Source organism: Phasianus colchicus, chromosome Z (genome assembly GCF_987193195.1).
Source record: "Phasianus colchicus chromosome Z, bPhaCol1.hap1.1, whole genome shotgun sequence".
Lineage (NCBI taxonomy): Eukaryota > Metazoa > Chordata > Aves > Galliformes > Phasianidae > Phasianus > Phasianus colchicus.
Window position 1 is genome coordinate 3619417 of NC_143476.1, and position 23895 is coordinate 3643311.

The 23895-nt window shown below is 41.6% G+C and overlaps 2 protein-coding genes across 11 annotated transcripts in view; one reads left to right on the plus strand and one right to left on the minus strand.

Moving 5' to 3' along the window:
* Positions 1-1693: 1693 nt before the first annotated feature.
* LOC116241708 (uncharacterized) lies at positions 1694-23689 on the plus strand. Of its 10 annotated transcripts, none has more exons than XR_016461862.1 (8): positions 1694-2397; positions 4611-4752; positions 5568-5729; positions 6954-7008; positions 7351-7451; positions 19397-19502; positions 21406-21483; positions 23150-23689. XR_016461862.1 is itself a non-coding variant. In XM_090131733.1 (3 exons), exons 1-3 carry the CDS (start codon positions 1695-1697, stop codon positions 5005-5007), a joined length of 831 nt encoding a protein of 276 aa, XP_089987859.1. In that variant the 5' UTR covers position 1694; the 3' UTR covers positions 5008-5544. The 10 variants fall into 10 exon arrangements, 1 of the variants encoding a protein (XP_089987859.1); XR_016461864.1 differs by having other exon boundaries at positions 1694-2165; positions 6954-7029; XR_016461866.1 differs by having other exon boundaries at positions 1694-2165; positions 6954-7029; positions 7358-7451.
* The window catches only part of LOC149912251 (maestro heat-like repeat-containing protein family member 2B), a 36203-nt gene continuing 19898 nt past the window's right edge, over positions 7591-23895 (minus strand). Inside the window, exon 15 of the mRNA XM_090130730.1 lies at positions 7591-7606. Coding sequence (XP_089986856.1) covers positions 7591-7606 — 16 coding nt within the window. The remainder of the gene's footprint in view (positions 7607-23895) is intronic.

Sequence of the window (23895 nt, forward strand, 5' to 3'; positions counted from 1 at the left end):
TGCAGTGACTGCCCATGCATTAATTCTGTGTTGATAGTATCACTGGTGTCTCTCTTCTAGAGATGGATCCAAGCTGAAATGTGACTGCTGGTCGAGTTTCCACCTTAGCAGCTCCTCTACTGCTGCTGTCACGACTGCATTGTCCACCTGAACTGCGGGGTTGGATGTGACCTTGTGAGCAGCAGTCTGCTGGCAGACTTGTGAGTATTTTCCAGTACGTAGTTATCCCTGGTCAGTAGAAGGAGGAGAGAATTAATGCATATATGCATATGTTACAAATACCTTAATTATATAATTGTATAAATTACACTTAATTACATAAATTATATGTAATTATATATTATAAATCCATGAAATAGACATGAATACATACAAACAATTAAAAATCCATAACCATTTTTGTGCATATTTAAATGTAGGAATGCATTCTATCAGAGGCATTGATAAGCAGGCATTTAAGCACACCTTGCTTTGCTGTTTAAGCAGGTCTGCACCAGAATCCTGACTGTAAGTGACAGCTGTGAATGTCTTGAAAAGGACAGCTCAAATCTCAGGTCATGCACGAGCATGGAGAAGCTGATTTCCTCTTGGTTAATCCTTGATTGTTCAGTGCATAGTGGTCAGATGGAAGACAAAACGTAGTCCAAATGTACTGATTTGAGAAAACAGCTGCTCTGGGTACTAGGAAACGGAGAGAAAATGGAGAAATAGACACTGCCAGAACTCTGCTGTGAGCACTTGTCTCATGAAGGATGTATCATAACAAGCCCAAAACTAATGGAGGAAGAAATAGGCTTTCCATCTGTGTATTCATCCTTGGCATAACTAATTCTGTCTTTAGACATGTTTTTGAAACACTCACACGTTTTACCAACAGATAAGTAGATAAGAGACCAAAATGCTGAATGGGAATGAAAAAAAAAGGCCATGTCAAAACAACAACAACAACAAAAATAGAAGAATTAAAAGTGTTCCAAAAGGTTAAAGATGTGGACTGAAAAAGTCTCAGCCAAAAATATTTCTGAGGAATTTTTAAATTTATTTCTGTATTTCTTCTACTTGCCAAGAAAGCACGATCTTACTTCTCCAGCAAAATTGGTGTGCCCTTATCTTACTAGAGAAAGGGCCTCTCACCATGGCACAAAGCTGCTAGAGTTTCCCAGGACACAGGAACAAGATTTTCTCCACTTTTCCACTCCTCCACTGTAGCATTTTGCAGTCAATGCTTTGGGGTTTTGGCAGAACTCACGGGTTACCCTAGTGTAGGATACTGGCTTCTACATTGCCAAGATACCTCATGGTAATTTTGGTCGCCCAGATTTCAGCTCTGTTGGGGATGAAAAAAGAGGCTGAATTTCCCACCGTCAGTCCCACAGATTCCTTCTCTCCCATTGGAAACGTCTGGGACATTACTGAGAAAAACACTGCAGTCTTTTGTTCAGTGGTTGGCAAAGGCAATGCTCCCTGCATTCCTTGCAGGGGGCTTTTTCCATGACTTTTTCATTGCTGTACACAAGTGCATACGGATACTTGGACACTCCGATGTAGGTCGCTCCAAAAGTAATGCCTGCTGTTGATTTCGATGGAAACTGCAGCTCTGCTGCCATCTGCTGGCACGACAACAAAACGTAATGGAGTATTTGTAGGAAGGTTCAGCCTCTGCTGCCGTACCACCAACAGTCACCTCTGATATCATGGGCATTCATCATTATCTTGCAGGAGGCCGCCACCGCAACCGCGAAGAACGTCTGCTTTATCCGAGACGCCGTCCCAGAGCGTTATGTGGAGACTTCCCACACTGCGGCACGTCCTCCGGCATCACCGCGAAGTGCGGACGCCTCGACCGCCGAGGTTCGCCGCTTCGGAGCCGTTCCCGCCAGAAGCGCAGCGACGGCCCGCGAGGCGCGGCGCGGTTCCGGCCGCTTCCCTCACTCACGGCTCCCCGAGGCGACGGAGCGGCCGCGCGGCTCTCGGCCGGGCGGCTCTCGCGAGAGCGGCCGACGCGGCGGGGACGTCGCCGGGGCTCGCCTGGAAAAAGCCTCGGGGGCGGAGCGGAGGCGGCGGGGCGCGAGGATCGCCCGGGCCGCTTTAACGAGGAGAAGCCGCGAGCCGCTCGGACGCGGGACCGCGCGGCGAGGGCGGCCGTCGGCGCCGCCGGGCGAGCGGTGAGTGCGCGGCTCCCGTTGACGGCCCGGCGGCCGCAGCTCCGGAGGCGCCGAGTGGCCGCGGCCGCGCCCGGCGGAAGGCTGACGCCGCAGCTGCGGAGCCCCGGGTGCTGCTGGGCGCCGGCAGACCGGGCGGCTTGTGGAGATGGAAGCTGCGGGTTGTGTCGGCGAAAGACACGGAGAGCCTCAGCAAATTCAAGTGCGAGGTCTTGCACCTCTCTACTTTGCGCTGGTGAGACCTTACCTGGAGTCCTGTGTCCAGATGCGGAGTCCTCAGTACAGGAGAGACGTAGACCCCTTGGATTGTATTCAGTGGAGGGCCATAAGAATTATCCAAGGGGTGAAGCACCTCTCCTATGAGGACAGGCTGAAAGAGCTGGGGCTGCTCAGCCTGGAGAAGAGAAGGCTCTGAGGTGATTGTGGCATTTCAGTATCTCAGTGGGAGCTACAGGAACAAAGGTGATAGACTCTTTATCAGGCTCTGTTGTGATAGGACTAGGGAAACGGTTTCAAGCTTAAAAAGGATGGATTTAGGTTAGATATAAGGAAAAAGTTTTTTTACAGTAAGGGTGGTAAGGCAGTGGAACAGATTGCCCAGAGATGCGGTGGATGCTGTGTCCCTAGTGACTTTCAAGGTAGTGTGCTGGATCAGACCCTGGGGAACCTGATGTAGGTGTAAATGTCCCTGTTCATTGCAGAGGAGTTGGACTAGATGACTTCTAAAGGTCTGTTCCAACCCTAGGGATTCTATGATAAAAGACACTATACACACTCTCTTGGCTTTGATTTCTGTCTCTTGCCACTTACTCTTCCTTTCCTCCTGTCACTAATACAAACATCTCATTTGCTTTTCTCTATTTTGTTTCCATGTAATCTATTCTAGTGTCTTCGGATGCATTTCTTGCACTCAGTTTCTTTGTTTCCTACACAAAGGAAACCCACCCGTGACCCTTTCTTCCCCCCACTCTTCTAACTTCTTTCCAGGCATTCCATTCCTAAACTTATTGGTATTCTGAACTCTCCTCTGATTTCATCATGGCAACAATCCATCCTCCATCCTTGACATCTCTCTAGAATTTCTCTCACTAAAGCCTTTGACTGCAGCTGAATCTCAGATCCACATCAGTATGCTTATCTTTTTCAAATTATCAGACACCTGCCTCACATTTAGCCAGGCTTTTCTTACTGAATTCTTGCCCTTCCTCAGGGACTGTATCCTCTCTGAGCTTCTCTCATTATTCTCCAATTTTTTTTTTTTTTTAGTTTTGTTTTGGGGGGGGTGGGGTAGGAGCAGGACAACACCTTTAACTTCCTATGGGTTTTGGATAAATTTTTTGTCTCTATCCACGCTGTCTGTGGATAACTTTGTCGGGAAACAAAGTCAGTTCCAAATTCTGAGACAGTGAAGCAGATTAAAACTTGGTTTTCTCTCTTTGGTGCTCTCTTCCAAACATTCAGCAATCCACTCTATTTAGCTGTGACTAGAGGTAAACTCATTTTCTCTAGGCCACCTGGCAGCTTTGTGTCCTGTTTGTTCAGTCCTTAGTCACTGAGGTTATGGCCTGTGACTAGAGTGCTGCAGCAGTGTGACAACCAGAATAACAAATAGCCACAGAGTTGAATTAGGTAGAAACAAGTCAGTTTTGAAACGAGTGTCACAGTACCTTGAAGAACACCTACATGAAGATTTACTGTCATTAAAAACTAAGTGTTTGACTCGGGTGTTCAGCATTTGTGTGCGTGCTGCATGGCCTGAATTCAGTGCTCTACAAAAGTTTCTGTTGTTTGGCATAAAAGAGGTCTGGATCCTGTACTTTGCTACCCTAGTATCTCTGGTTCTGCTGGTACCTCTCTTGTGCCTGGAGCTGGCTCTCCATCTAACTGAGGCATCATCTTTAACACTTAAAAAAACAAGCTCAAGGAAAAAAGGTTTTGGTGATGTGACATGAAGATAGACAGCACAAATACAGACCAGCAGTAACAGAAGATGTACGTGCTAGGTGTTGAATATAATTTGGAAACCAAGCCACAGATGAGAGGTCTTACTTGATTTGGTTTATTTTTGCTAATCAGAAAGTCAGCAGATGTAAACTACAGATGCATCATAGGGATATTCAGTCAGGTGATGCAACATGTATCTAATTGTTTTTTCATAATTACAATGATTAATAGATATTAGCATGATAATGACTCTCTTCCTAGCTTAAAATATGTTATCACTAAATTTGAAAATGGCACACTAATAAATAGGGCTTCTAAAAGAGGTGTGTTGGTAAAACCTTGTTTTATCTACTTGTTTTTCACTGTAATATCAATATATTGAAACCATTTGCACAGGGCCAAGTAATTGTGAGGGAATAAAACAGCATATGAGGTTATAATTACTATGTTAGGTAAAACAGAGCATTATCAGTCTTCATTGTTGTTGTTTTTTTTCCCTTCCAGTTACTTGATAGTCCAGGAAACTTTTCACAGCTGAGCCATTGTGTTTTCTTCAGAAGTTAGAAAGAAGATTGGCAGATTGATGTCTGTATTCAGCCATGCAGCCAAGTACTGGAAGAACTGCATTATTTCATCCTACTCTTCTGTGAGTTTCTATTATTTACCACGTAAGAACAACTTCTTTGTCATGTCTCCCTTGTAGAAAAATGACATGTTTATCTTCAGTGCCAGCCCTTGATTTCCAGTGCATGTTCAAAATAGTTAATGGGTAAAGGAATGCTGGCTGGTTTTATGCTAAGAAAAAAAGCCTCCACAAGTTCACAGTTAGTAGAGTACACTTTTTTTTTTTTTTTTTTGCCAGATGGTCTGCTGGTTTCTCAAGTCTTCTTATGTAACATGAGGGAACATTTTGTTGTTTGAATTGTTATAACTGCCTATTTTCTGTGTTCAAAGGAATAGATTCCCTTACACGTGGGGTATTTTTAACTGGATAATGTAACTCAGAGTGATAATACATAAAAACAGACTTCTGTGTTGGTTGTTTGAAAGAAAGTTGTTTCTTCATTAGAAATACTAGAAATGTAATAATTTGATTTGGTAGGTAGTTTTTCATCTGAATATTAAGTTCTGAGTAGAAAAGAAAATAGCACCAAGTTTAATTGCATGCTTTGAACAAGTTTTAATAACCTATACACTTTCTTAAATATCCCTCAGTAGTGTGTGCTATTATTGTCCTTAGAACCCCTGGATGTCCTTGTTTTAATGGTTCAAAGCATGTGAAAAATCTTTGTCTGGAAGAATATAACAACTGGGATTTTTTACTTGTACATGATAACACACTACATTCTATCGCCTTTAATTAACTTGATGCCATAATTCACTGCTGCAGATCTGAATACAAAGATTGCTGGGGCAATGCTTTCAGGGCCAAAACTTCAGCTAGACTTGTGTCTTTTGAAGGAATTATGCAGATCCTTCCTATTTGAGGGTCTAGCTTTTGGCTGTCATCTTATGAAGTCACTGCTTTCCATGGACTTCCTGGCATTCGCCTTAATCAAGAGTTGGTGAGGGATAAAAGCCCCTGGCTGATCTCTTATCTGCACTTCTTGCATAACCATTGTAGTAAGTATCATCTTTAATCTAACATTGTGAAATGGTTTAATTTATAGTGATTAAAAAGGTGCAAAAACATGTCAACCTTCACTTACCTTTGGAAGATCATAGAATCATATAATGGCTTAGATTGGAAAGGACCTTACAGGCCCCCCCAGCCCCAACCCCTGCCATGTGCAGGGCTGCCCCCCCCCAGCTCAGCTGCCCAGGGCCCCATCCAGCCTGGCCTCGAGCGCCTCCAGGGATGGGGCACCACAGCTTCTCTGGGCAGCTGTGCCAGCGCCTCACCAACCTCTGGGTACAGCATTTCCTCCTAACATCTAACTTAAATTGCCCCCTTTTTAATTTAAAATCGTTTCCCCTTGTCCTATTACTAGCAGACTGTGTAAAAACTTGTAAGCTCCCTTCAAGTACTGGGAGGCTGCAATCAGGCCTGCCCAGAGCCTTCTCTTCTCCAAGCTACACAAGCCCAGCTCCCTCAGCCTTTCTTCACAGGAAATGTTCTCCAGCCCTCTCATCATCTCCAAGGCCACCTCTGGACCTGCTTCAGCAGCTCCACATCCTTACTGTACTGGGATGCAGTACTCCAGATGGGGCCTCACAAGGACAGAGGGGAGCAATAGCTCAGGTTGGGTAAAACCCAGCATCCTGGCCGAGAAGCAAGGATGTGTAAGCAGTGTGCTTACATGTATTTCTGAAGCTGTAGTTTGATTTTTATGGTGTATGTATGTATGGGAAGAATGGCCTGAACCTCTGATTGATCACCTGAGGCGAGCAATGAGTCAGCCCTGGGAGCACAGGTGAAGGCAATTCAGCTGTGCTGCTGGAAGGAGTGGAGCCTGGCTGCACCTCTCCTAGTGCCATTTAAGAGCTGACTACCAGTGGGGAAGGATCTTTTTCTGGAGATCCCTTCTTTGGAGTTTTGCAGCAAGCCCAGGTAAGCGTAAGCACTCTATCTATTCTTTCTTTGGTGTATGTAATAATCTGCTTAGCCAAACTCTCTTGTGTTTCGTAATTATAATGTCTGTGTATTCATTGATTATACAGTATAACTAAGGTTTTCTAGCATGTGTTCACTGCAGTTGGGAATTATCTAGGGCAGACACGAAAACCTGGCAAACTGTAGCATTGTGGAGTAAAGAGAAATCCTGCAGTAGAACAACTTGCAAGCAGAGGCATCTAAGCAGAGAACTAATCGCTTAATAGTATTTTTTTATCGTTTGTTTTCTTGAGAGCAAGAAGGCAAAATGGAAGTCAAGAAGTAAGAATGGACATCATGAAAACATCAGTAAGAATTTCTGTTCTAAAAGTAAGCTAGAGAAGGAGTCTGTAAATACTTACAATGCCACATTAATCATAAATTGTTTTTCTTGAGTTCCTATATTCAAGTTTATTTAAATAAGAGGTTGACATAATCTCTGTTTATGCTTGTGTGTGCATAGCAGTGTATTTGGAGATGCTCAGGTAGTAGAAAATGGTGGGCCAGTAACTCAGTCACTCTGTTACAGCAAGAAAGGGATGTTTTAAATTCTTTATTTATTAAATATTTAAATATTATAGAAATAGTTGCTAGTCAAAAATGGATTTTTTTGGTTCCCAGTCCTTGCCAATACATTTCTCTGGTCTTGAGTCAACAGGTGGGTTGTTCATTACAAGATGAAGAAAATCCAGCAGAACTGTGTGGAGCACTGAGGGCATAGCAAAATAATGGATCGTCAGTACCAGATGGATGTATGTATTTCTTAAAATTCCCATGTTTTTATGTAGCAATATAGATGGCTCTACTTATCTTGTCCTTAGTACACTTCAAATACTTTGATTCCAGCCCATTCTGACTTCCTTGTCAGTACCAACTGGGGTACAAATCATCTCACTTGACATCAAACCTGTAACCGTTAGGTGTGAAGTTAAGCTGGCTGAAGATCAGATTTGGCTGCTATGGACGTTCTAAGTGCATCTACAGAGGAAGCTTAATCTTTCCCATCTCAGAGGCTGTCTTGAAAGGGTATGGATTGCTATCCTTAATCACTCTCTTTGCTGAATATATAGGGAATGTAAATACTAACTTAAGATAGTATGTCTAATTTTTGGATGGCTGATTCTAGAGAGCAGAAATTCTATTTTAAGGAGGCACACAAATCCTTCCATGCGGTACTGTTCTTTCTGGGATGTGGTGTCTTATGTACTTTGAGGAAGATAACAATTTAACTGCTCTGTCCTGTACTCTTGGTGTATTTGTTTGGTGCTGGGGGAGTACTGGTCCATTAGGATCCTGGGATGAAAGGCACTCAGAGTCTGTAAGGTACCATTTGACCTGCTGTTTATTAGATTGAATGCTGTAAGGACAGAATAATAACTAACTGATGTCCCTTTAGATGCTAAGAACCCCAAGTTATGCAGCACCGAAGAAGCATCTGATCCATGCTCAACACTATGCAGACCCCTTATTTGAAGGGGTACTCCCATTTGGATAATTTCCCAACATGCCAGCTTTTTGCTGTACTTCTAGACAAAGGCAGGATAACCCAAGTGGCATAATCACTGGTACTAAATGGGAGCTGGAGTTTTTGTGAAGGAAACTTAAAACTTGATTGCAGTACTGAATCAACAGGTGAGAATGATGCCTAGAGCAGAGATCCACGGCAGTTCTAGCCGTTCGGTTATGTTCACTTGTAGCCTTTAATGTCAGGAAAGGAGTTGAGCACTGAGCTGTGTATGCTCTGTTTTGCTGAGGGTTGCAGCGTGACTTATTGAGTCAAACTGCCATCTCTTCCTGGAAGGCAGGTTCCATTTAAGACACTTTTGTGGCTCACACTCCAGATTATGCAGATGCACGTTTAAAGGTTGTGAATGACTGGCTCACGACTCAAACTGATGGTGTGGGGCCAGAGCAATGGAAATCTGTGTCTTAATATGCAATTAAGTCATATTGTGGGCCTTGCAGACAAATTTAATGTCAAATTATTAATATTTGGAAGAGAATATCAGTGTACAGCATGGCAAACACAGATGAATGAAAGGATTTTCATTTGTAATTGGCTTAAGCTAATTTCTTTTCTATTAGGATCTGCTCTACCAAGATTTAATAGTAATCGGATGGCTAAGGAGGCTTCCCGTGCTCTTCAGCTGCAGTAGCATGTGCAGTGTCAATTTACTGGATCTGTTGGTGAAGTCTGTGCCCTTTATCTCAAATCCCTGGGCACTGCCTGCCTTTTAACTACATTTCTGGCTTTTCATCTGATGTTCCTCCCCTTGTTTACAGATTCTTGATTTTACCTTGGTAATCCAGTTTGGCTTGAAACTTTATTCTGGATGATGAGCTTTAATCTCTTACTAAGTTAACAAGAAAGCAGGCATGGTTTTAGGTTTGCTCAAAGAAAGCTTAGCAGTGATTATGTGGGGACGTCTTAGAAGTCAAAGGTCTAGTTTCATTTGATTCTGTTTTCTGTATTGTTTACCATCTCTATCTTAATGTCTGGTGGCATAGCTGACTTCATCTCCCCAGCGTCACCGATTCATTCGTAAGTTTGTTGCTTGGATGAATCTCAGCTGTATTCACTCCTCTCTGTGCCTTATTCTCAGATTTGGTCGTTTCCTCTTTTTTTTTTTTTTTTTCCCCAGGCATTTATTGAAGTGCAACCTTTTCCATGTAGTCCTCTTTTTCCTTTGGTGTCCAGACAGTACTACCTCCTCTTCATCCTGAGCTGATGAGATTTATTGCCACCCTGCTTCAATCTGATCAGGCAGTCAGGAACAGTCTTGCTGTTGATGGAATTGTTAAAACTTTCCCAACTGTGCTTTTTAAGAGTTTCCAGTCTCTTGAGTTTACTGTGGCAAGATCAAGGTTCTCAGAATTCTTGTATGCCTATTCATTATGAGTAAAAACAATGTTTTTCATCTGTAAACTGGAGACATGCTCAGAGTGCTAAGTAAACATGCTACAACAAACAGCAAGAAGGCTAACTTTAAAATCCCCTTCATTTGCTGTGATTTGTGACTGTTGTCTTTCATTTTTTGAGTTTTGTAGGACTTGTATCTAACCCGCTTACCCTATGGCATTCATTCAGATGTTGTGCAGGTCAGAGCAGAAGTCTGCATTTGTGCGTTTGAGATTTGCTGTAGTTTGAGTCTAGCTTTAATGTATTGATTCACTGGATGAAGGACTGATTCAGCCTTGATGTGACTGTTAAACTGCAGTAGATAGAGACCTTGACCACAGCTTGCCCAGCCTTGAACTTGGCCGTCATGATCACTTGGGCACTCCTCCTGGAAAGCTGCTGAGTATAAACTTAGCCTGAGAAGATGAATCTGTTAAATTATCTAACTTCTAACAGATGGACTTGCTTGAACACAGAAGTCTCTGTTATTCTATGGAAAATGCCTTTCAGAATTGAGGAAGAATGTATGAAAAGGAAAAATATGCAAAATTTGCATTTTCTTTGGCTATGGGATACTCAGAACAACTTAACAGTTACGGTTGGCATGTAAGTAATGTGAGAAGAGATGAAGCTTCTTTTTGAATCTGAAGTTTTCAAAACTTCAGAGATGACGTAGATGCTATTGCAAAATAGCATAGTGGTTACAAGTGACGTGCTTTTGTACCCATATAACAAGCAGAAAAGATTGTGTATTATTTAGAATAATTCAAATAGAATTAGAAAAAATCCTTTATGTAAGCAAGAATGAATTTGGTATTCCAAGCACTATCGTTCATGGGAACTTGTCAGTGCTCATGTATCATAGATATCTACTGGGATACTTACAAATACATGCACTTAGGTACAAGACCTAATATTTGCAAACTAATGAAGATCATTTAGTTCAGACACTGAAACTAGCAAAAAAGAATAACCTTAATAAAATAAAATAACCCCACAATTATCAACTGTTAGGATTCTAATAGGCTTTTGTAACAAGTCTTTGTCTCAGATACTAAAAATACCTTTGGAAAAGACAGATGGGGAGCTTTCTGACTGGTTTTGTGAAAAGGAATTTCCTCCTGTATGACCTGATGCACTGATGTGTGCCCAAGCTGCAGCTCATTTCACAAGTGTTGCTGAGCTTGTTAATGGTGCGTTGAGAGAGCTTTTCCTTATCTGAAGCTGCTCATTAATGACACAGAGAATCTAAATAACCTTAATTGGTTTCAAATACCTATATGCTGAACAAACTCAGTTACATAAATTTGATTTCTCTTCATTCTTTGGAGATAATTTGATAGGAAAATCTTCAAGTTAGCTAAAATGATCCCATTCGCTCCTGCTAGTATAGGTATTGCTATCCACATTTCTTAAATAATCACAGATTTCTGTAAATTGCTTAGTTAGTCAGGATAAGACAGCTGTTAAGTTCCCCAGACTGGCTCATATTGCGTTGTATACATTACTGTTTTTGAAACATTGCATATACCTCTGCTGACAGCACTTTCATATCTTCAAGATTAACCTTCTATTGAGTACAGTGATACCATGGTTTTCATATTGCTTTACCCCAGCCTATGCACATCTGATTGCTGTTGTGGGTTCTTCCTTGTATAGGTTTGATTTCACCCATCTTGACAGTATTGACCTGTATTAAATTGTATAAAACCTTTTGCTTGGAGAGTAATAAATGACTTTACCCCGGAAAGAACAGAAATATTCCTTCCCTCCTTCCTTCCTCCCTCACTTACTGCTTTGGTTTATTATTGGAAATGCAAAACTCCTAGAGATCTGATTTCAAGTGTTTCACATATTCTCTACAGTACTTGTCATTAATTTCCGTTATTGCTTTTTTGCCCATATTCTATTTATTATATGGAGCTGGCCTCATTATGAACCTTGAGAGGTTACCATCCAGGAGCATTAAAGAGATTTGAATCCCTTAATGTTCAATGCATTAAAAACTATTTTATGATATGGCAATTAAAAATGACATGCTGTGGAAAGTAAGAGGATCCCACAGAGTCTGTTACAGGTATGGCTCAGCAGAAAATGAGCAGTATGTCCAACTTCTCCCCTTGGCCTCTTCTTATCTCATAAAAACTGTAACTTTCAAAACATAAAGGAAACAATACAGATCTCTACTGGGTTGAAGGATGATGTTTTGTTGCAGGATGGAAAGTTACAAGTTATTAGAAAGAAATGACCATTGAAAGTGGTCAATTTATGGTGCAGGAAATCTAATTTCTGGAGCTGTGTGTGCATGTATGTTCTCACTTCATCCCTGTTTCCAGATGATGGGGCTACAGACTCAGGCAGTAACCATCATCAGTCATCGTTAGTCTCAAAGTTCAGATCTTCTTTCTGACTTCTTAGAGATCATTTGAGATGTTTGTAGCAATGGTCATGGCATTCTCTGTTTGGCTGCAGCTCTGACTAAATGGAATAGAATGATGAAGGAAAACATAGAAGCTGATATTCCCTGGGCAAACCTGCATGCCAAATGTACCTTTCGCAGAAAAAGATGTAATGTTTTAGAGCTCAGGAGAGCTGTAACCACATGCTGCAGGCATATTTGATGAGCTTGCATTCCCCTTCTGTTGAATCAAAAATCTGGGCTAAGAAGGAACTTTGTAGGGAAAAGAAGATAGAACGTGTTCCTTTCCAGGCTCGCTTGGGAAATGTCAGGTCTTTCTAAAGGCACCATTCAGCCACCGGCATTTTTGCCAAAAAGATAACAAGACAGCCAGCACTGCAGAACTGAGTATTCTCCATGTATTTACTCATAGCCTGAAATAGACTATGGCAGTTGCCTTTAAGATCATCAATATACAGTTAAGAAGTGAGCAGCTGACAAAGGTAGGGGCATACCAGTGAGTCTTTCCATTATGAAAGATTTTCATGTAGACCTTAACTCTAAGTATTACAGATTGATCACAGTCACAAATCCCATCTTTCATCCCAAACCTATTAAGCTATTGCAAATTGACCTTATCTGAGCCCTGTTCTTTTTTCTTTTTTTAACTTAACTGCTTATTATGTATTCATTTTATGTATCTCTTATTTTTGCCTTGCCTCGAGCTGGAAGTCACTTTAAGAAAGCCATCTAAAAAACTCTCTCTATCTCTATTTAGTATGTAAGTAAATCTTGGTGTGAATTGTAGGGTATGCGTATCTTTGGTTCATCTCCTGTACTGCATAATGTGGCAGTATGGCTTTACTCTTTCCAAAGCAGTATGCCTTCTCAGAAAGCACTTCACTGACAGCTGAAGCTGTTCCTGTGGTTTTGAAATGTCAGGGGGATAAGAAATGCCATGTGGCAGCAGCAGCTGTGCTGGCTGCATCTCCTCTGTTGTCTGGGGGAACATCTGATAAGGTGCCCATCTTGCACCTTATCTGTGGCTGCAGTGGAATGTGTAGCAAGGCAGAAGCAAAAGACTTGATTTTTGCAGCTGTGAAGAAAACCTACAAAATAAGACAGTTACTCACAGCTTGAGATAGAAGTGACAGATATGAATAATGAAGAAGTCCATGTGATATCTAACCTTCTTCCTCATCTTCCTCAAAGCAGAGATTCACTGTCAGACAGGCTGCTTCAGACATTGATCTCGTATTATCACACATCTGGAGCAATGACAGCCTTTGCTTACTGCTTACAGGGAGACCTCTGGGGTAAATGCACACACAAGTGTACAAGGAGAGTTAGCAGTTGTCACTCTTCCCAAATGCACTGTGACATGGGATGTGTTCAAGGTAACAGACTTGCTGGAGGGGCAGATTTCCTTGTAGCTTTATAGGAAACCTGAGAGCTCAGTGCAGAACTCTATGATAAAACACCTTCAGTAAAATCTATTTGAGAGGTGAATCCTCCTGGTTTCCATGAAGTTTGGGACTCCCTAATAATGAAATTAAAATTTGCATGATTGGAAATTATGTGTTTGGTTCTTTTGATGCAACTGGACTTTAGTTTTAATATTTACCTTCCTGCCTATTGGGGTACTTGAGTAATTTTAATCTGCCACAATATTATGCAGCTCCTCTCTTTAACAGAGTGGTGTAGGCTGTTACCAACTTGGCTGAGGGAGCTGGCATTGTTCAATCTGCTGGAGAGGAAGCTCAGGAGAGAGGTTATAGCTCTCTCTACCTACCTGAAGGGAAGTTGTAGCCAGCTGGTCTCGGCCTCTTCTCCCATGTAACTAGTGATACGACTGGAGGAAATGGCCTCGAGTTGCACCAGGGGAGCTTCAGGTTGGACATTAGGAAATAGTACTTCTCTGAAAGAGTGGGCAGGCACTGGAATGGGCTGCCCGGGGAGGTGGTGGAGTCACCGACCCAGGAGGCATTCAAGGAACGTTCAGATGTTGTGTTGAGGGACGTGGTTTAGTGAGAAATACTGGTGATGATCTTGCAGGTCTTTTCCAACCTCGGTGATTCTGTGATAGCAGGAGAAATAGTTATTACATATCCTTTTTTTTCTATTCTACCTCACATTGTATTTGGGTGCTGCTTGGGATCTGCTCAGGATCACAGATTATCTTAGATACTTTTGATCTATAAAGATGAAAATAAGAATGAAGATGGGGTGGATTTTAATACTAGCTTTTGGATGAATACCAAGGGTGTAGAAAGGGATTAGAAATATTTTGATGGAGAGAGAGAAAAAAAGATCTAGTGGAGACTGTAGAGATTGAATTGTCTTTCCTTCTTCATGTATCAAATTTGTTAATAGAGAAAGTGCTCTTTAAGATCAAGCGAAGGTGACAAATTTTAATTAAATCATGTCTTTACGGATTTTTTTCTGTTCTTATACAGTCATCTAAAAATGTTGTGAAGAAGACTGCAACATTTCAGAGGAAGAGTGAGATTCAGTTTCCAGTTAATTGCTTTCCTGAACATAGGTGTCCTCATGTCGGTGTGCACATGGAGCTAGGAACTTGGCTCAGTTCCCCACATGCAGGCACTGATGAAAGTTGAGGTGCTCTGGGGTGCTCCTTGTTTCCTGCTGCTGGCACAGACGGGTCTGGGTGTCTCTGAAGCTGCCTGTCACGTTCAGCAGTCCTGTATGTGCTGAACTGCAGCACAGTTCTGTGCACTTGTAATGCCATGCTGTTGGATAAGGTGATGAGAGCACTTGACCAGTATAGGGCAATGCAGGAACACAGGATTCAGTATTGTCTTGAGACTTTGGAGAGGAGAAATAGGATTCAGCTACAAACAGGCCCAGGACTGGGAAAGGGTCTTCCATCCCAGACAGATCCTGCTGATGAACTGCTCAGCATAGAGTTGCCTCCTGCTCCCCAGTGAGGAAACATCAACAAGAGCAAAGCTGAAAGCCTCGTGATCAGGGACTTTGCCTGAAAGAGAGTTAAATGTGGCTCTAATTCTTAGTCTGAAAACCACATCAACAATTTATTCAATTACTGTTTATAGTAGAAGTAGCTACAGAGGCTTACAATCCATACAGGCTCCAGGAATGCCTTCTATTTATGTGCAGTTTTTGTTTGTTTTCCCCTTGATCTCCAGATGGGTTCTTCATTTGTTCACGTGAGAAAAAAATGAACAGAAGTAGAGAGGTGTGAATTGAGTGTGTGTGTATACTTTTACATCTGTTCCTTGTGCTTTGCATGCTCTATAGGAACGTAGGTGACCTGGATGCAAACTCTATAAGGCTGTGGGGGAAACTTAAATATATTCCTACTCCCTGGATGGCAGTTAAGTATTTGTTATCTTACAGAAGGAGGCTGTGTATGAACTGAGATGCCTGTCAATTTCTAATGACATTTCTGTGAGTCTTGTGGTGAAAGTGGTGAAGACAGATGAAAGGCAAGTAGTTTGGTTTATTAAATGATCATTCTTCACATTGAATAGCAATTTCATGCACTCTGAATCCAAGTATTAGAGCCTCTTGTTGTTTTGTAACTTGATCACAGCACAGTAACTCCTAAGCTAATTTCTTAAAGGCTCATCTGTAGTCTCAGCTGATTATCCTCCGACAGTGAAATGTTTGGGATGGAGAACAGCAGCAAATGTAGATCACTGATTTATTTTATTGCAGCCATTATGTCTGCCCTTGGAGGCCTTAGAAGCAAATTCTGTTTTCCATGTATTCAAGCTAGAGTAAACCTTTGCTCCAACAGTACTACATGTAACTATCTGAAATGTTTTGTAGTGTATCAGTAGTTAAGAGTGAGCACCCTATTCAGAGTCACTGAAGTCAAAGACTTGCAGGTAGCTGTCAGAGCTGAAGACAAGTGGCTCTGTGGGCATGTTGCATAGCCACGGTCCCGCATGCATCCCTACTGGTGGACGGGCTGTCGAAGTGCCCTGTGGTTCCCTTTCAGCCTCTGCACTTTTCTTCTCAGGGAATCAGAGTAAGAGATCAAAGGCAGAGAGAAGGTGCACAGTGTTTTGCCCACCTGTATTTTCTGGAGAAGTGCCTTCAGATGTCTTGGCACAAGTTTTTCCCTAATGATTTCGTAGGGCTTTGCACATGGCTGCAGGCTAGCACTGTCTGAACACACAACATAAAGGTAATGTAGATGCCCTGCTCACAAAGAAGCAAAATTGTTTCTGACAGATTCTTGGAGATACCAGGCAAAGCATTCACAGGTAGACCAGTAATCATAGCAAGAAAAATTGTGCTCCCCCAGCTGGTGAAGGGGCTCTATGGCTACACAGCACTCCTTCCCAGGAAGCAGCCTAGCTCCAAGAGATCCTCTCTTGTTGTGGTCTTATGATTTTTGGTCAGTATTCCACATCATAACATCACACTGTACTGGGAGTTAAAGGGTTAGTACTGCAGTTCAGTGGCTTGTCAGCATTTCTGGTTTCCTGGTCTCAGAAGAAAAGAGTGAGCTACAACTCCCAGAAGACTTCATTGTTCCATTTCCATTCGAACAAAAAGATAAAACTGGCGGAGTCTCAAGACTGCCTCTCTTTGCTCTCTGTGCTCCTGGCTGTCTCTCCTATAGCATTAGAGTAAGGAATGCAGTTTTGTAAACTCTTTCCTGTTTTATTTGAGTTATTAACTCCAGATCCCATCGTATTCTATTATCTCACATTCCGCCACTGTATTTTTTAAATGAAGTTTTTCCCTTAGTTCACTGCTGCTGGTTTTCTTGCCTCTTCCCCCACCCTTTTGTCTTCCCAGTCCATAGATGCCTTAGCTCCCTATCACCAAACCTGGCCAAACTACGACAACTTCCTTCAGTGACTGGCCTTTACATGAGCCCAGGCTAACAGAAGTGGACTTATTTTCTGGAGAACATTTTTGTCCTTTTGTTTTTCTTCTAAAACTGTGCAAGCTTTGGGTAGCAATGTCATGGTAGGGAAAGGAGATCGTGTGGACTTAGCAACAGGTAGGACATACTGCCACCTGCAGAGCCCGAGTTGACTTCAGACAGAGCACAGAGGGCACCTGAAGAAAGGGGGATAGGGCATAATGGATATACCTCATCTTACTAGAGGATCATTAGGTGAGGTAACTGGAGGTAAAAGGTAAAGGAGTTTACACTAGACAGCAGGGATTTATCTGGGCATCAGCTTAGTAAGGGCTGTGCAGAATATCTCATCGTGCCAACCTAGCTTCTCCCCATCTCACTTTTGAGCACTGCACAGACTTTTTGACGTGCTGTACTTTCTGACGTGGTGGGACTCAATAGTCAGGAACCAGAGGAGATAGACCATACCCTCTCAGCCCACCTGGAGGGTTTGCTTTGGAAATGTCTTGGGCTGATGCAAGCGAACAAATCAGGAAATAATTTTTGCTGCTGTATTTTCAGTTAGTGAGCAGGTGTAGCTTGTGAGCTCTCAGGGCCAAATCAGAGAGTATTCAGGAAAAGCAGCATTACCTTTAGAGTGAGGGTGGAACCACTGATGTGATGAAGTTCTGAAGTGTGGTCTAAACTTCTTAAAGTAAACTCCAGATTGAATGAATATAGCTTCACATGAAAAATGAAGCCATGTAAATGCTTACAACACAACAGTCTTGAAAAATACAGCTCTCTAGGTGTTAGATTCTTATATCCGATTAGGGAAAGAAGTTGTGTGATTCCCAATGATTTCATCTGGGAGCACCCAAGGTACAAGAAGAGTAATTTCAGAGAATTTCAATTGGAATCACAGATTCTGGAAGGGCACCTTTGGAGATGTTCTAGTCCACTGCTTGCTCAGGCAGGGTGTTGCTCGCAGACGTGTCCAATGGGGCTTGAGCATCTCCAGAAATTCCATCACCTCTCTGGGCAATCTGTTCCAGTGTTTGACTTCTCCTGGAGTAAAATTGTTGTTGTTTTGTTTTGTTTTTCCTATTTATAGAGACTTTCACAGGTGTTCACTTTGTGTTCATCACTGGGCAGAATCTGGCTCCCTCTTCTTCATTCCTTCCTATCAAGAATTTGTATCATCAACAAGATCCCCCTACGCCTCTTCTTTTCCAGGCTGAACAGTCTCAGTTCTTTCAGCTTCTCTTCATGTCACATTATCCTCTTCCTTTGTTATTTTTGTGCCCCTTCACTGCACCTGCTGCAGTAGCTTCCTGTCTCATACCAGTAAGCCCAGAGCTCCAGATGTATCACACCAGGACTGAGTACAGGAGAGGGAATTCCTCTGCTGACCTGCTGTCAATGCCTTGCCTAACGTGACTCTGGAGGTCGTTGACTTCCTCTGCTGTGAAGGCACAGTGTTGGCTTGTGGTCAGCTTTTTGTCCTGCAGAACCCAGATTCCTCTCTGTAGTGCTTCTCCTCATCCTGTCGTTAAGTACTGGGGAGTCATTCCTTGACAGACACAGGACTTTGCATTTCTTCTTGTTGAATATCACATGATTCTTTTCAGCCTAATACTGCAGCCAATCCAGCTCCCTTTGAATGGCAGCACACTCAACTAGTGCCTCAGCAGCAATGTTGTACCATCTGCAAACTTGATGAGAGTGCACTTTGTCCAGACGTTCAGGTCATTAATGAAGATAGACAATGTTGGCCCTGATGTTGTCCCCTGGCATACTTGTTGTGGTTTCAAGATTTCTGCTATTGGTATTCCACATCATAGCATCAGGTAATGCACGGGGAGTTAAAGAGTTAAGGCTTCAGTTCCATGGACTGTTGATAGTTCCTGGTACATTTCACAGAAGAGAAAGAATGAACTGTATCTCCCAGAATACTTCACTGTTCCATTTCCATTTTCTGCTTAAAGGGAAAGAGAAAACTGGGAGTCATGAGACTTCTTTTTCTGCTTGGCTCTGCAGTGTATGCTCCGTAGCTGTCTCACCTTCAACATTAGAGTAAGGCCTTTGGTTTTGGACAATCTCTTGTTTATTTAATGTATTAGCTACAATTCCAATTGTATTGTGTTCTATTGCATTCTCTCACACTGTGCTCTAATACTTAGTGAGTTAATTTTCTCCCTTAGCTCGTTGCTGCTGTTTTGTTTTTAGACCCATCACAGGGTCCCCCTGTGCCATTTAGTCAAGGAACCAGGTCAAACCAGGCCAGAACTGTGACAGTGCTGTATCTGAATAACTGGGTAAAAGGCACGAGGTGCACTGAGTAGGACTTCTGCTCCACCATACGTTTTTGTTGAGTTTGTAATATAGAGCTGGTTGTATGGAAGTGGAGCTTAATTGTAACTTTCCTAAAATCAGAATGCTGTAATGTTGTAATTCCAAAGATGTTCACTATATGTTTCCCATTTACGAGTATTTATAGCTGACCTACTGTTACTGAATCCTCACTAATGCTGTATTTACTTTTTTTCTTTAAAAGATATAATTGTTAGGTGAGAAGATGAAAAATTCACTGTACTCTGCAGAGAAGAAAGACAGTTTTCTTTGTATGAATGGCAGAACAGCCCCATGGCAAGACTTGTAGGGTGAGTTAATACCTTTTTCTGGAGTAACTGAAAAAAAATAGAGAAGACATGAAAGCTGCTTGCAGTTCTGAAATGGGGGATGTATAGCAGAATAATTAATATTGACCTCCAAAGGTAAATCCAGACTGAGATCAGTTGTAATGACTGCAACTGCACAATGTTGCTCAGTTAAGGAAAAATTAAATGTAACGCAGTGGAGAAAAGGAGAAAGAAATGAAGAGTTTAGTGTTCAGATCACATACACGGAGCCAAAAATTTCTATATATCATGTGTGAGATGCCTCTGCTAAGTGAAAAAACATCATTGATTTTTACCCCTACAGACTAAAGCACCATGAATTTCTACCAAACGCTGTGAGTATGCTTGCTTCATCACGTTTTTTCCACTCTCTGTCAAGACTAGTGGGGTCAGAATCCTCCACAAGGGAAACACTGGGGCATAAGTACTAAGAGAATCTGCTGGGAAAAGGTGAAAAGGAGTTGGGTGGTGTTGTCTGTAAGAGTGGATGTGATGATGCCCCAAATTGCAGGTGTATTTTGGATGTTGGCAGCAGTATTTTCTTTGCATAACTCTGCTTCATGGTGTGAGTGGTGAGAGGCAGTCAGAAAGCTCACCTGGCTGTCTGCTCAACAGGGATCACACTGAACCTCTATTTCAGTAGCGAAAGAATGGTGAATATATGATGCCTGACTGTCTGCTAGCAGTCAGTTTGGGTATGCAATTTTTGTGGGAAGAATGATGGAACTGAGCAGACAGCTGGCCTTCTAGTTGTCCCTGAAAAGCAGCTTATGCTACCATGGCTTGGAATCACAGAATCATGGAATCATAGAATGGCCCGGGTTGGAAGGGGCCTCAAGGATCATGAAGCTCCAGCCCTCATGCCACAGGCAGGGCCACCATCCTCCAAATTTAGTACTAGACCAGGCTGCCCAGGGCCCCATCCAACCTGGCCTTGAACACCTCCAGGGATGGGGCATCCACAACCTGGAAGATCTTCCTGGAAGATCTGGGCATTCACTTAGGGACTACCTGAGTTCAGTAACTCCTCTGCTACCCATAGAAGTACATGGAAATTGTGAGTAAATGATACTACAGCACATCAACCAATATTAGTACTGCTGCTAATGCCGATGGAGGTAAATGAATAGTTGTAAGAAAAAATGGGAAGTTAGAAGACACAAAGTTCTCCTAAAACATTTGCTGAGAGTTTTACTCACGTAAGTGTTTCCATGTGTTAAAGTGGGACTGTTCATGTACATGAATACATCTTTGAAGGATTCACTCTTTAGCAACGTCATCTTTTCCACTTTAGAAGATTTTAATGTGACTGTTGTACTTTCTTGAAAAAACAGATATTTTACTGTAGTATTCTTTTCTTCTACATCTTTTTAGTTGTTTCACATAAACTGCTTTACATATGTGACTTTTTGAGACCTTTTATGCTTCTCTTACTGTATGATTGTCAATTTCTATAATGACTTTTTAATTTGTAATACATTCTATTGGTTATATTGCAATGAGTCACAAATATGTCTCATGCTCAGCTTCCTCTCATTCCCTTTGATCACTCTGTATGACTGATTTCTCAATACTGGTGTGCTGTCTTTCATGGTTTTTGTCTTTTCCTTTTGCAGAAATTGCTGACCTTCACACCATTCATCTATACTCTGTTCTCATCAAAGTTAGTATAACCACAAGCTTTAGGCTTCTTTTTTTTAGCTTTACTCTTCCTGATTTATCATAGATGAGCTGCATTTAAGCTACAGCCAACAGCACCTCCTTGCAGGTCCACGCACTGGAGATAACGGAGGTCCTTGCTGTGAAGAAAGGGGAATAGAGATGCAAGGGAATGATGGAGCTGAAAAGAAGTACAATAAGAGAGTTTGGCAAACTTTTTTCACAGGACAATGATTAATCAGTTTGCTCTCTTCTATTTATGAATCATCTGGAAGTGGGCTTTGCCACAGTGTATGCTCAATCTGTGAGTTGCTTTTGAGTTAATTACTATGACTATCAGCCTTTCTATTAATTTGTAAAGTGTAATAATCCAAATCACCTGTGTGATGTCTTTTCCTTGGTTCAAAGATTCATTAATCCCACAAATGACTTTCACTATAAATGTGAGTACGTTGATATAACTTTCTGTTCACAAATCTATGTTCAGAGAATAGAAGTAGTCCTATCTTAATTTTTTTCTGCTTACAAACTGCCATAGAGTGCGCTTTCAAATTTACATGAAAAGAACATGAACAATGTGTTGAAGTGGAATTTACAGACATACAGATGTCATTGTGCAATATTTGCCCACGTTTAAAGTGTTTGTATAAGTATCAAACATGAGGAAGAATCAGAAACTCATTACCAGAATTTCATGTACATTTAATGTAAACACTATCTACTAAAGTCTCCAATTAGGAAAGCATAACATGGTTAATGTATGTGACTCAGCTGAATCCCAGTGTTAAACGTGCTGTGATTAAGTAATGGATGGCTTTTGGGAAATGAATTGATGGTCTCAGGCTTGTTCCTGCTGGACAGTTATCACTGTCATACAAATGAAATTGTTATCCTATTGCTTTACGAGCTAAGGAGAAGGATAATGAACAGAATAGATAAAGCAGCAGAACTATTCCTTGTCTTTAAAACATTTAAGTGGCATTTAATCATCTGGATGATGTGGTAGTAACTTATATTGCCACTGGCCTCGCTGAAGTCTTTGTGGCAAAAAAAATAACTTCCAAGGTCTCTAAATCTTTCTTATCAGTGACATCTCAGATGTAAATGTTCACGCACGTTCCTACATCAGGTTGCTTTTTACTGTCAGAATTTTACACAGAAAGTTTTCTAAAAGCTTTACTACTTACTGGGAAATGAGTCCTCACGTGGAAGGAACCCAACCCTTGAAAACCAAAATGTTGGTTAAAATAAAGCAAAATAACAATATGCAGTAATGCAACATTAATTAAATAACTTTTCTCGGGGAAAAAGTTCATAAGGTATTTTTCATCAGCTCAGAAATGTTCAAGAGGAGTCCATTCTGTTAAAAAGAGCTCAGATACTTCCAGTACTCAAAGCTGAAGATACATATTATGAAGTATGAAATGTCAGGAGATGCCTTAAGGTACCGTCTACTCCATCAAAGCCTAGAAAGACAGGATCAACCACAGATGTATGTCATTCTTTACCACTGTCTAACTTGTTATTGAAGCTCTCAGATGACGTAGATCCTGTTTGTTGAACCAACAGTACATCTCATTGTTTAATTAGCTCTGTTAATTCTTCCTCATGTCTGCTAGGATTCTTCTGTACTTCAGTTTAAGCCATGTTTTGTCTTACTGTCAATGGATTTATGTAATCCATACGTAATATGCATGTATGATGCCATGGGCTTCTCCTGCTCTATTCCTTACAAGGCTTTCTCCTCTCTGTCGTGTAAGCCAGTTGTGAAGATTCTCTTTAAATCCTAATGATTAATATTTTTCTTTTTCATCTTTATTATTTTGTCGGTCTTCAAGAAATTGAGAAAATGACAACATGGCATAGAACTGTGGCTTAAACTCTCTTCTAACAGCTGTCTCTAAACCAGCCATCTGTACAGCATCTGTAAGGATTCCTAAATATTCATTTTTCTCTGTTTTTTGTTTTAGAAAAGATGATGGCTGTACCACGAGACACGAAGGACCCGAGAAAAGATGAAACAAAGGTCACTCATCTCTGGGCCCTGCAAACAGTGCAAGGCAAAAAACTCTTACCATCCCGAAGGCCCGTTGTTGTGCACACCACTGATGAATCATCAAATATCCAGTGTGGAACCCTGCAGATACCAGTAAGGTGTGCCAATTAACAGAGTAATGATGTAGATTGCTCTTACTCATAATAGGCCATTAATTTTCTGGTAACTCATAATACAAATAAGACAGTAGCTATCCTAGCATCCCAGTCACCTCAATTTCATATAGTAGTTTCCCTCCAATGATTTTCTTCCCAGTGGGAAACTGTCCTCATGGATTATTATAAAACCATTTTTCTTGTCTTTCATATCCCCTCTGCTTCCACTCATTTGTACAGTCTTCTTCCCAGATGCTTCTACTGAGAATGTCAGTAGGAAAAATACAGCAACAATAAAGCCAGTGAGAGAAAGGCTGAAGAATAAAACTAGGAGATTTGAAGTTGGACAAAGGGTTGCTTTCTTCAGTTCCTCTTAAAAAAAAAAGAAAGAAATATATATAGCATTAGTGATAGGGTACCACTTTTCCACTTAATGCTTTCTCAAAAACATGCTATTGTTGCTAAGAATCGTATCGCCCCTGTGGGTTTTGGATCAGCTGTATCCTTGAGAAGTCTCCTAAAGTCTCTCTGCTCTGAAGCAGACACTCATGCAAAGAATAGGAGT